Source organism: Pogoniulus pusillus, chromosome 12 (genome assembly GCF_015220805.1).
Source record: "Pogoniulus pusillus isolate bPogPus1 chromosome 12, bPogPus1.pri, whole genome shotgun sequence".
Classification (NCBI taxonomy): domain Eukaryota; kingdom Metazoa; phylum Chordata; class Aves; order Piciformes; family Lybiidae; genus Pogoniulus; species Pogoniulus pusillus.
The window spans coordinates 16,989,864-17,002,925 of record NC_087275.1 but is presented as its reverse complement, the minus strand read 5'-3'; the positions used below and the strand labels follow the sequence as shown (position 1 = coordinate 17,002,925).

The 13,062-nt window shown below is 46.8% G+C and overlaps 2 protein-coding genes across 3 annotated transcripts; both read right to left on the bottom strand.

The window, feature by feature from the left end:
* Positions 1–2,456: 2,456 nt before the first annotated feature.
* On the bottom strand, positions 2,457–10,313 carry SMIM11 (small integral membrane protein 11). Of its 2 annotated transcripts, XM_064152484.1 has the most exons (5): positions 10,250–10,313; positions 9,257–9,359; positions 5,320–5,413; positions 3,505–3,684; positions 2,457–2,657 (listed from the first exon to the last, which is right to left on the bottom strand). In XM_064152484.1, exons 3-4 carry the CDS (start codon positions 5,338–5,340, stop codon positions 3,517–3,519), a joined length of 189 nt encoding a protein of 62 aa, XP_064008554.1. In that variant the 5' UTR covers positions 5,341–5,413; positions 9,257–9,359; positions 10,250–10,313; the 3' UTR covers positions 2,457–2,657; positions 3,505–3,516. The 2 variants fall into 2 exon arrangements, with proteins under 2 accessions (XP_064008554.1, XP_064008555.1); XM_064152485.1 differs by lacking the exons at positions 9,257–9,359; positions 10,250–10,313 and adding an exon at positions 6,423–6,502.
* A 1,760-nt stretch (positions 10,314–12,073) lies between these two features.
* On the bottom strand, positions 12,074–12,724 carry KCNE2 (potassium voltage-gated channel subfamily E regulatory subunit 2). The gene has a single exon (XM_064152156.1). The coding sequence runs from the start codon at positions 12,671–12,673 to the stop codon at positions 12,296–12,298; it is 378 nt and encodes a 125-aa protein (XP_064008226.1). The 5' UTR covers positions 12,674–12,724; the 3' UTR covers positions 12,074–12,295.
* Positions 12,725–13,062: the final 338 nt, after the last annotated feature.

Genomic DNA, 13,062 nt, shown 5'->3' with positions numbered 1-13,062 from the left:
GGTGCTGCGCAAGGTTACGATGCCCATCTATGCAGTAGGAATACTCTTCTTCTGGAAAAGTGTAGCTTTAAGCAACAGTGGAGAAGCAGAGACTGTAGTTTTCTGGGCACCAAGAAAGTGTGACCTGGCTCACCTTCTGGAGTGGAAACATATACAAGGGGATTCTGTGTAGATCCCCTGCTGTCTAACAAGATGCACACTCATACGTAGTGAGGACTTCAAGATTTTATCCTCTCACTTGCAGAAACTCAAATTGAATTCTCTACTGCTCTTTTAAACTTGCTAGGACTAACTGTATGATCCTTTTTTCATCAAGAAACCAGACTTTGAGGTCCCCAGCTTGTTTCTGAACTAGAAGCTGAAACAAATTTGAGCTGCTGTCTCCCCCCAGTGTCAGCCTGTTTTCTCATTTAAGGCTGCAACTGTGGCACATCGAATGTGGAAGGGTAAAAAAAACCCTGCTGCAACCTATCCAGTGACAGCACAGATCAAAACTCTACCGTGGTATGTCAGGGAGCAGATAGTGGTTCAGGTCTGAGAATGGACAAGGTCTCTTCTTAGTTTGGAGACTCCAAGATAACAGCCTGCTGAGACACTCATCACAAGCTCTAGGTGTTATCTGTGCCATAGCACTACTCTGATGTTAAGAAAAAAAGCAGCCAGGATAGAGCAGATTTGGGGCCTCAGATGTACAAACAGGTTTTCTGATTTCTGAGGCAAGAAGTTGGTGACATGGAGGACTTCTGAGACTATTCAGAGAAGAAAGTCTCACAAAAAAGAACTTCCCTGTTCAAGGTAGGGACAAAAAAAAGGGCCACCTTGTCTAAATTCCCTTTGCATATGTTTGGGAGAGTAGGGCCCTGAGATTTTAACACAGATCTTGATTGCTTTGGATGCTAAATGCTGCCCAGTTGGTACCCAATTGCTATGACTCTAAATAACTTTCTTTCAAGGGAGACTGTATACCTCTGATTCTGCTTACAGAGCAGCTGTACTGAGGTAGATTGCCTCTTCTTTCAGTTAAAAAAAAACCACAACAAAACCCGAACTCATTATTACTACTGCTAGAAGAATCTCCCTCAGTTGAGTCTAAAAAAATAATCTAGATTTAGGCCAGTATTCAAAGGCAGCCAGGGTCTGCACAAAGCCAAAACACTGCCTACTTTTGAAGCTGGTAGACACTATGCAGGCACGACAATTTCCCATTAAGGTTGGGCTTTTGGCTTAGCTAGGTGCCTTGGTGTGTCCCCCTCAATAGGTCGTTAGCAGTATTCTCACTGAACATCACAGAGCCCGTTAATTAAATTACCATTCACTTCCACCTTCGCATAGACAGACAACTGCTGAGACGCTAGGGGGAAACTGCTGGTTTACAACGACGCTACAAATTCCCTAGCCCTGAGGCTGCCGTAGGAAGGACATTGAGCTATCCTGGGAATGGGTTTCTGCAAGACTTACGTTCCCCAGTCACCAAGGTGACCGCAGCAGCAGCAGCAGCAAGGTTTTTCACATCGCTGCAGTTCCCAGTGAGTAATTCCACCACAGCAAGAGCTTTCAGCAGCAGCCCTATCAGCTGCGCACAAACTTAGCCTCAGCATTTGCAGTAGCGTCCACTGGTGTGACCACAGCCAGCATCTCAGTCTGCAGTCACAGGGACAGGGCATGAGTGAGCCATCCTAGAGGCCTCCTACATCCTGTTGGACTTCCAAAGTTTCTCCAAGGGTCCTCCACCTTCCCTCTTAACCTCCTCTCTGTCCACTGTCCCATTTCAGCCTCGTTTTAACTTCCATTAGCTACAACAATCTAGGAAGTGCTTTATAAATGAAACACGAAGGGAAAAGTGAAGGCAAACATACCTGTTGGCACTGCCTAAGCTTTATAAATAACAAATGCCTAACCCTTTATTTCTGTGAAAAAACATCCCCTTTGTTGATTAACCAAACATGACCTAGCTAGCTTTCCTCCAGGATTTGGCACTGTTGCACATTTAGAAAGAGCTACCAACAGTAATAAGAAACCCTCCTTGCTTCATAGGCTAAGTAGTAAATACAGAGTTCTTGTATACTGTGCATAGCAAAACTGCACAATAAACCTCCTAGAATGAAACCTCAAAGGTGGCACTGTGATTTGCACTAAAATCTAAGAAGTCCTAGATGCAGAAAGTGGTTTGAGAAAGATCTGCCTGGAAAAGCTCTTCTCCTTGGTTTGCTCACCTGGATTCAACAAAGGACCCACAAGTCTCAGATTAACACCCTTGCAGGAGGCAGTCACTCTAAAGAAGCTGCAGAGAGCTCTCCTCTTTTCCCTCCATCTGTCTGTGAACCTTGTACACACCCAAGATGGATTCAGCAGTTTTCTCTTTAAAACCATCCACCTCCTTGCAGCTAATCTCTAAAAGCTGCCTCCCCAACAGCTCTGACTGTAGTATTTGAGTACACAGCAACCAAGGCCATTACTTCTTGTGTTTTTTTAAACAAAGGATTTTTTATTGCATAAATAAAAGCATATATATTTTCCTGTACGTATAAAAAGTTGAGATATGATTTAAGTGAACATTACTTTTGAGGGGTTTATTCTATTGACACATCCTTTCTCTACAGGAAGGCTTCGTTCTCCCAGGAAAAGAATCCAATGCAAGCTGCCAAGTGTCATGAAATCTGTAGGGTGGGGAAACAGCAGTGAGAACAGCAGGCATGATATGCTGGCACCACATGGGATAAATCTGCCTGTGCACGTGGCACACTGCAATCAGAGCTAATCACAGCTCTGCAGTGCTGACACTGGAGAACATTTTTAGGGCAGGAGAACTCACTCCTTCTTGCAGACCCATTATAAGAGAGAACATGGTTAACAGGAAAGACTGAGCCTCTAGTAAGCAATACTGGGTGACTGAGCAACAAGGATATTCTCTGCAAAACCCTCTGCCTTAGTGCCAGTCATTCAATAAGGACAATGTCACATGCTGGACACAGAGGCCATGTAGCACAAGCCTGCTACCCTGGTGCAGCAATCCCTTAGGCCAGGAACTGGGGCTCCAAAAAGAACTGCCTAGGACCCAGCACTGTGCACACAGCACCCAATGGTCTCCACACTACCAGCAGCAGGCCTGCTCACTGGCAGGGCTGATTCTTTTCTATCTTAATTATGTGACTTAAGAGGTATTAGTGCATCATTCTGTCTGGTATGGCTCTTGTGCTTTTTTTGCCCAATGCAACCATCTCTTTATGCATCACAACTTCCTATGCAAATGACTGGGAATAAAATTCAAGGAGATTAGGGGAAGAGAACAAATACTGTGCTAAGATCTCTTAAATAACAAACTGTGGCTGCCAAGTTTTTGCTGGTAACTGTAATTCCTATAAATAAGAGCATGATACAGGTATGCAATTACACTAAAACATCACAGGAGCCAAACAGTAAAAGAACACAGGTAACAGTGATAGCTAGAACTGCACAATCCAAATAAATCCAAGTCAAAACATAATGGGATTAATATGTCTATACCTTAGAGACTCTTCAGTCATCCTTCTTCTCTGCCTCTGCTTTCAATTTCTCTTCACGTTCCCTCTTCAGTTTTTCTTCAATTTTTTTGCTCTGGTATATTTTTACTCCAGCAAATGCTAAGCAAAGAATCAGTGTTTTAGCTGCCAAAATGTACATCAACAATGGGAAATTCTCCAAAGCCTGAAATGCAAAATAATAGATTTAGATAGTTACTGGAACACTTGAGCACTTAAAAATTAATCTGCAGGGATGCTATATGGTTTACTACAGCCAGAGCATTATTTAAAGCAAGGGTAATGCTCCTCTGTTCATGCTTTCTTTTCCAGTAGGAAACTTTAAACTAAACAGATCAACATCTAGAGGAAAGGACAAAACCAAGTTCACTCAAGTTTATATATGAACCTCTTTGAACAGGTCTTTGTGGCTTTTTCTTGCTTTACAGCAAATAGAATATTGTCACAATCTTGAGGTGAAAATCAGGAAGAATTGAGTATTTTAAAGCAATGGTAAAAGTTAAAACACTTCTGAATTTGAACAATTCTCACATGAGCAATGTACTTCTGTGCGTATCGGCTACTAGATGTGATCCCCAAAGACACTGTTATGCTTGTAGAAAATTTAATCCATGGCAGTTTTGCAGTTAACTTGCCCAGGTCTGGAAAGCAGAGAAAAATGTCTTTAAACCTCAAGTAAAAACCTCACAGATTCCAATGACTCCGTTCAGGAGTTGTTAATGCCTGAAACCAGCGAAGCTGTGCTGCTTAAGTCAATCATAAAAGCATGGTTCTGTTAACTGGACATGTTAACTTCCACTATTAACTGGACAAAACAGAGCACAAACACTGGGGAATACAAATACAATGAAGGTGGCACTGACAATCCATGAAAGATGTCAATTCCAGAAGGATACTGAAGGTATATGAACTTCCCACTTCATTGTTACATAGAGCCACCTGGCCAGCAGAATCAGTCCTAGCTTTCAATAGTTCGCAGTAGGTTCACAGTACCAACTTCCCCTTAGCAAGCCTCACTGTACCCTCACCAGGCCTTCCAGCTCCTTATAAAACCATTTTGTCATAGTCAAACTACTGAGTGGAGAAAAAGCTTTGTACTCATACACCACCAGTGTGTTCCCTTAAAGTCCACACATCAGAGGCTGAAGTGAGGTCTTCCATAACACTCATCTTTACAAGCTGCTTGTTACCTTTGACATCAGGTCACTTCCTTCCAATTATGAAAAGAGTCAGCCTCTGCCAGCCTCCTCACATACTAGAAGGGGCAATCTCTTTAAACCACAGCTCCAGAGTGGGAAAGCCAAGGCCTGGGGTGAGCATAGCTTGCTTAATAAATGGTATAACACGTTAACACTGGTGACGCGTGAGGGCCTTGCTCCAACATTTCTGTTCCCATACGCTGTGGAGTCTTTATGGCCCTATCACACTACAAGTGCAGAAAACACCCTTCAGTAAAGAAAGAAGCTGAAGGAAAAGGAGCCAGAGAAAAGCCCAGAAAGAGGAAAGCCAGGAGCAGAGGTGAGCAAAGCAGAGCTTGCCTACCAGCACACTGCTCAGGCCTGAAGTGTAAGGCCCCAGCAGCAACTATTGAGGCCAGACTACAAGGCATTAGCATGTATGGGAAGAAAGGCCAACATCAACAAGTTCTCTATCCCTGAGGGGCAGAGACCATGGTAGATAAACAACCTTCACCCAGGGAAGGAAACCATCTTTAAACAAAAGACCCACCCCAAGCAAATCTTACATGCATCTGCTTGAAAGAGCAGAAATTCACTGCTCTATGAATGTGAAACATCCTCACCTTCCAGTTAAACGCCACCATCTTGCCTGCAGGAGGCTATGCCCAGCACCAGCAACAATCACTCTTCTAAAGGCACAGACCAGGGCAGGAGCATCTTGAAGAAATTAAAGTGAGAAAATAATTAGCCTATCTGTCCCTACTCAGCTTGTCCACCTTGAACCTCTCTGACAAGCTCATCTGCTGCACAGTGCCTGGCAGTGCATCAGAGCCACATGGTTTTAGAGTGACCTACAGGGGCCTTTTTGGAACTGAGTGACAGGAACAACATCTATGCTGCTGAAGGACAGGGAGCTGAGAGGCCCCAGGCAGGTGCCACGCTTGTGCAGAGTGGAGGAGGGGCTTCCATCACATGTAGCACATCCCAGCAGCTGCCCAACTGAAAACACAATGCTGGCTGCTTTTGAAAGCTTGACACGTATAAACACCTCACTGCTGTTTGAGACTTGGCAGACAGGAGTGCACCCAGAAGAGCTGTCTTGTGGGTTTTAGCCCACCTGCTCTGTCCAGAGCCTGAATGCCTAATGAATGCTAGTATCTAGTACAATTCACCAGCTCTCTCTGATTTACTAATCAATTAAATTCTCTATACAGCCCATAACACAGAAGTGAACTAACCAGTTGTCAGATCCCTTGAGTGGTCAAGATATATTTCAGAGCTGAACTTCAGGCTGAGAAAGGCTCAAGGGGATCCTGAAGGCTGTAGCATACAGCTACAACATTGCCTTCTGGTCTCTGCTGGTGCTCCACCGGTGCCTGGCATTGTTTTAGCTGCTGGGTTTCAAATTAAGCACACTTCCCTGCCTGATCCCCTTGAGGTGTTTCCTGTATGTGTAACAACAGTTGCTGTCAAAAAGCAGGAGAAAGTCCTACAGCTTAGTCCAAACCTTCAGCAGCAGCTGGGCTGAATAAATCATCATCACAGCTGACCTTCCTTCAGAAATAGAAGAACAAAAACGTTCTTCTAGTTCCTGAGCTGATCAGCCAGCTGCTGCTTCTTTCTCCATCCTCTTCTCTCCTCTTGCCCCAGCTGCAAAACCCTCACCCTGCAGAGACCGCCCTCGAAACATCCCCCACAGCGAGAGGCCACTGGAGATTCCTATTACCAAGACAAAACTGCACCAAAGCAGCAGTGTGACCATTCAGCATTTACTGTGTTGATCCTGGGTTGTGCAGTTCCCTTCTGCTGTTGATAAAATGAGAGAGCAGCTGTGAATTAATGAGACAATACTGCTACACCTCCAAAAAGAAGGCATTTTAACTTCTCACGTTTCCACCTGAATTTCAGCAACCTTTCAGATCTGAAGTCCACTGCCAGTCAGCCACAGCACAAATCCAACACCAGAGCAAAGCATGATACACAGTTCTCATCTGAGGCATGGAGGGCATCTCAGATGCTACATTCTTCTCAGTGAAACCAAAGCTACACAAGTCTGGCTTGATCTGAAGGGTGTGCAATGCCCAGCTGGAGTGCCTCATCTCAGAATCCTGACTTAGGTATGGCCTTCATCAGACGCAGCCCTCACTCTTCTCCTACACTGCTGTAAATTCTGTGCTTCAGCCACAATCACTTTTGAAACATGTTGTAAAAAAGGCAAGAATTCAGCCATTCAAAGACACGCTAGCATCTGGCATATGATGCTGAAAATGGGGTTTTAGTCATTTTTTCCACACACAGAAGAAGTTTCAAGGCTCAGCAAACATTATGCAAGCCCATCTGTGGGGTCTGATTGCAGCATGCTGTCCCACCAGCAAAAAGCAGGGTATAATGTGTACCACAGTGTGCACTCCTGCAGACGCTCTCGGTTGTGAGCCCATTCTTTACGCTTCTAGCACCACACTCCAGTAAAATCTCCACTCTGCTGAGACATGGGCCTGAATCTGTCTGAACTGTGCACCCCACTGCAGTCACACAAGGTGGGAAGAAATTCTGCCTTTGGTCTGGAGAGTGCTGATCCAAAATGTTTCCTGTGAGACCTGACACTTCCAGTGGTCTGTCCTCACAGTGTCTCCTGAGATTAGAACTCAGAGAGGAAGCCATCACTCTCCTCATGTTTCATTCCCACGTCCTGTGCCACCAACCTTCAAACACTTCTCCCCACTTCATCTCTTGACTCTTTCAGTCTCCATCTTGATTCAGACATTATTAAATGCAACTCAAGCTCTGGGACAGGAAAAAACGGGTGAAACTTGGGCATGAGGCAGGGAGAACAAAGTAGATTCACTTCACAATTGAAGAAATTTTTTAGCACTGAGGTCATTAATTCAATTGAGAAAGCTCAAACACTGCAGTTCCAAGGATGTGATACCTTAAAAGCATGCAAGCAAATAAACAGCTGGAGTTTCATATTTGCCTTTTCAGAGGCAGATAAGGCACACAGGAGCTCAGAGCACATCTACAGCCAGGCATTGTTCACTCCCCAGGAAAAATGCAAGCTCCCTTGACAAACACAGCACTAGAGGGAACGGAGACTGGGCCCCATGGAAGGTCACTGTTACCTTCACTCACAGGTGGGAAGGTCTCCTGTTGAGCCTCGTGAGAAGCAGGAGCACTAGGCTCCTCCTGAAGCCCTGCTGGAGACCCCATGGCAGATGCTCCCTAAGACAGGGAGAAAGTAGATCACTCTTACATGTACTGGTGGCCCTTTTCCCTGTGATTGCACCTCACAATCCCTCCTCTACTTACACTTTGACCTCCTCTGTGAAACAGATCAAATTACTATGGATGGAAGAGAGGGCCTGCCCATATCACACACATCAGCACTGTATTAGCTATCTGCCATTTGTTCCAAAAGCTGTGAGGTCTTTTGGGTCCAGAGCAGGCAGTCACCAAAGCAGCCCTTGAGGCTCGTGTCCTCAGCAAGGCTAAAGAGCTCTCAGGGAGGGCTGCACCTAAGTCCCAGAGCAAGACTTTGGATGATACCAGACACAGGATCTCTGCACAATGCTGTGTTGTGCAATGCAGACCACCCCAGACGGACTAGAAAGTTGGTCCCAAATCAGATGGGAGGTCTCTAGTGGAGCACAGAATTGAATCCAGGTCTCTCAACCACTGAATTACAGCTCCAGTCCACCAGAGCAACCACAACAGCCCAGCCACTTTATGCCATTGTTTGCTTATGCAGCATCAGAGTACTGACTGGCCTGTACACACCAGAAAACATCTACACAGGCATCTGGGTACTAACAAACCCACTTGAGTTGCCTTGGCTAAATGTCTTGCTCTTCCTGCCAATAACTCCATCCACTCTGCAAAATGGGACTCAAGATACATTTCTGCCTACTGGGCATTTCTGTACAACTCCATTTCACCCACTTTGTGAAAAGCTAGGAAAGTCAGCAGTGACAACGCCACAGAAAATACCGTGCAACTAGGGTTATCTGAGTGCATGTGAAATGGAGTGCTGGCTGAGTATGTCCTGAGTTAGAAAACAGGCTTCATCCCACCTGTTTCTTGCTGCTGCTTTCTTTAATGCACCTACTTCAGGAAGTGCAGTGCAGACTTCCCACGTCACTGGAGCGCTCACCACTACCTGTTACCTGCTGCCTCGTGCGTCAGGCTGAGCATCTGCAGGGCAGGAGCAAGCCTTCTCGGAAAAGAAACAAACCCAAAGAAACAAACAAACAAACAAAAAGAGACCCTTTTTTTTATAACCACAGGAATATGGCAAAGCTCCATGGCTGCAAAGAAACACAAGAGAAACAACTGTGCATCAAAGCTACTGCACAAGCCACTACCACAAGATACAAAAGTTTGAAGTCAGAAGCATTCAGACCTATGCATATGTACAGCCTCTATCTGTAGGTGGGTCACGACATCACTCAATAAAAAGGCTGGGGTAAACACCTGGTTTATACTAGCATCACCAATGAAGAAATTCCTAAACAAACACCAACCCCAGGAACATCAAAAGCATAAAGCCATACAAGATCTTCATACCTGAAGAAGCAGAAGTGAAAATATTACTGATTTCTCTTGGCAGCTCCTCACATTCTCCAAACTGCAATATGAACAGAGCAGGTGAGGTGCATCAATCAGGCACCTGGATTAGAACAAAAAGCAAAGTCCAATTGGACAGTGTCACATCACTGTTCCACTATGGCTCTCTGGACATCACTTCAGCCAAGTACCAGGATCCTTGCAGGTGCAGGCCCTCTCCTGTTGCCACCACCTTTGCCCCAGGAGGGTCTACTGGCTTCCACACTTCCACCCAATCCAGCTCTGCCTCGGTCACCTTTCCTGGCTGCCGCAGCAGCAGTGTCCAGTACAGCCAGCAACACACACGCTCCAGGAGAGGAAACTTTTTCAACAAATGATAACTCCAGATCCCTCTTTCTTACTTTTTTCCCGTCATTTTCTGACAAACCAACAAACCTGGCAGATTCACACCCCATACAGCACACCTCCAGGCAGCTGCGCACCATACCCAGCGGCAACACACCCGGACTCGGCTGAACCAGGCCTGCCCACCATTCACGGACAGCTTTCGAACCGCACCTCCCCTGCGCCGGGAGGCCGCGGGCTACCGAGAGGAGACTGTGCCGCGGCATCACCGCCCCGCTGCCGCCGGGGCCAGGGCGGGCACGGGGGCTTGTGCGGGAGTCGGGCAGGCAGGCAGTGGGCAGGGTGGATAGCCAGGGCACAAACAGGCAGGCAGGGTGGGCAAGGAGAGGGGCAGAAGAACGGGCAAAGGAAGGTGACTGGTCAGGAGCGAGCAGGCAAGGGGCAGGGGGACAGGCAGAAAGGCAGGGCAGGCAGAGCTGCAGGCCGGGGGGCTGGCAGCAATGCAGGCAGAGCAGCCCGGGTCGGGAGAGCTGTCCCGCTGCTGCCCGATTAACCCCCGCTGCCCTGCCATCCCGCCTCCCCTGCACGGCGCCGCGGGCAGCCGCCCAAGGGGGGCTGCGGGGAAGGCCCCGGAACGGCGTCTCCTACCTCACGGCGCGGCCGCGGCTCCGGGCGGGAGGCTGTGGCAAACTACAGCTCCCAGCAGCGGCAGCGCTCGGCGGAGCGCAGCGTCCTGCTGCTCCCGCTGGCGTCTCTGCTGCGCACCGGCTGAGGCCAACGTTGGAAGTAGCCCCACGTTCTGTGCAAGAGAGTGACGCTGCAGTAGAGCACTGTTCGCATGTCCCAGGCATGCTAATGCCAGGACAGAGCAGCCCAGGTCTCCTCGGCGTCGCTGTGCATCCTCACAGCCGTCTGCCTGCTACTAGGAGCAGGGCCCGGCCAGAGGCGAGAACTGCGTCGAGTATCGGAGGGAGTCGGAGTCTGGGAAGATCTGGCAGCTGCTGGATGTACTGGAGCACCTGGGCGAGTTCTCCAGGGGGACTCATCCGACTCTGCTTTGCCAAAAGGGGCTCTTCGTGGCTGTAACGCTGGACCCCAAGGTCCCAGAGTCACAGAATATTAGGGATTGGAAGGGACTGTGAGAAATAACGTAATCTGAACTCTCTGTCAGAGCAGAACCTGAGCTCCGTGCAGCACAATGTCTTGTACTCTTCCAGTCCGTGAGCTTTGAAAGAGTAGAAAGGACCTGCAGCCTGAGGATGGAGCACAGCCATGTCAACAGCTCTGGAGCTGGCAGACACCTGCAGGCCATCTAGGAACACAGTGGGGAAAGGGACATCAATGTCTGGAGGGGCTCAATAGAAGGCTGTGCTGGGACCTACAAGGCTCATGGACTGAGATTATTGAGAAGCTGTGACTATGCCAGCAAGAGGCACATCTGGAGCATGGCAGCAGCTGCTGTGCCAAATCTCAAGACCAATCTCCAAAGCATGACAAAGCTTCCCAATAAAGGAAGCCTCCCCTTTCCCTCCCCCCTCCCCCCCCCTTCCATTTCTTTTCAACACAAGCAAAACAAAATAATTAGCAGTGCCAGATATGGCTGAAGTGTTTCAGCCAAAACTTTCCAAATCAAGCAAGCCCACATGTTAGACAGCCAGCATGGGAACTTAGAGCTTAAGCAATTCAAGTCTGGCAACATGACTAGAAGTTAAACTCAGAGTGTAACAGAATGAGCCATGTTTTAATACTGGAAGTGTCACCAGTTCTGCATCTAGTTATTCCCTGAAAGCCAGTGTTGTTATTCTTTATCAGCACAAGATAAGACAAACCATCTTGAAAACTCATTTCCCAGTGCAAACCAGTACCCAACATGGGAATCCTTTAGGGAGTGTGGCAATGGGACAACCGTGATGTCTGGGAATAGAAACCTTTCTCTGAAAACTGGAAGGCAGAATCTCAGTTGTTAACACCAAGCCCTGGCTGATGGGATGTAACCAGCACCTCTTTATAACTCAGCTTGCATCTCCGGTAGAAAGATTACTCTGAAGAACCAGTGAGCAGCAGGAGAGGCAGCTTGGCTGGCTGTGCACTAGATGAACCTCTGGAAGCTGCCGTAGACAACCAGGACATGCTCCTAGATGAGATTGTTAGTTTAGCAGCTCTTCTGCTATTAAACAGGCCTTGTCAGAATGCCATGAGTCAATCTTTACTGCCAGTGAATAATGAAATCAAAACGAGAGCCAGATTATTAGAATAATAGTTTGGAATTAATGTGTGGAGGTATAGGTTACCTCCTGTGATTCATACCCTAACACACTCTTCAGTCCATAGATGTACATTTCCAAGTTATATTAAAGTCATACAATTTATATCTAAATCAACACCCTTGACCACAGGCTCACAGCTATTCTGAGGTGTGAACATCCAGATCTGCTTCTGGATTTAAAAAATGCTATATAAAGAAAAATCAAATTATTCATTCCCTCGGTTTTATTTTCCTGAAGAACAGAGTACTGAAACAAAGCTCAATCGTGAGTTCCCCAAGCAGCTGTGCCAAAGTCCTCACGGGAAACAATACTGTTGAATCCCTCAGCTCTCTGTCCTACATGGACCTGTCTTAATTTAACAGAGAGTTTCCCATGAGTCCCCTGCACATGGCTTTATGATTTCCTCATTGCTGGTGCTTCCAAAGAGTCAAGGCGATTCAGGACTTGTTTTGTCCCTTGCACCCAAATTTTCATGGATCACACATTTGAGGTCTTCTCGATTCAGAATCTGGCTTTTGTACTTCTCGCCCCAGTCCTCAACGATGTACTGATGGTAGGGGTCATTGGAGTGCTCTCGCCTCTTTGATTTCACAGTGCTCACCAAGATCGCCACAATAATGAAGGAGAACATTCCAATCATCACCATCAAATAAAGGATAACGTAATCAAAGTTTTCAGCGTCGACTTTGGCTTGAAGTTTTTTTGCTGCCTCTGTCATGTTTTTCCTCCAGCCATTCATGTAAGTGAGAAAGACTTCCTTGAAAGTGTCTTCCACTGCCCAGGTGAAGTTTTGTATTTCAGCCATTCTTGCAAGTTACAGCAACTAAAGACAACATGATACTTATTGTAACGAAATATCTGTATGAAAACAATCACATTGGTTTCTTTTGTCCAGTTATGACAATTAATTACTAACACCTGCCACTTGAAAGTGTAGTACCAGTTTTAGATCACCTGAGAATCCCCATTTCTGAGTGGTTGAATATGTTCAGAGGCACAAGGAAATTTTACTGCTCTCCTCACTCAGGTCACTTTCAGTCTGTGAGAAGCCAGATACACCGTGGTGCAGACTAGTAAATGTGAAGCCCCATGACCCTCACTACAGGGGTTGTGGCACACTGCCTTCCCTTCTGAGGCAGAAGAGGCAGAATACCATGTGAAGAAGCATTTTTCCCAGGAGCAAACAAAGATGCA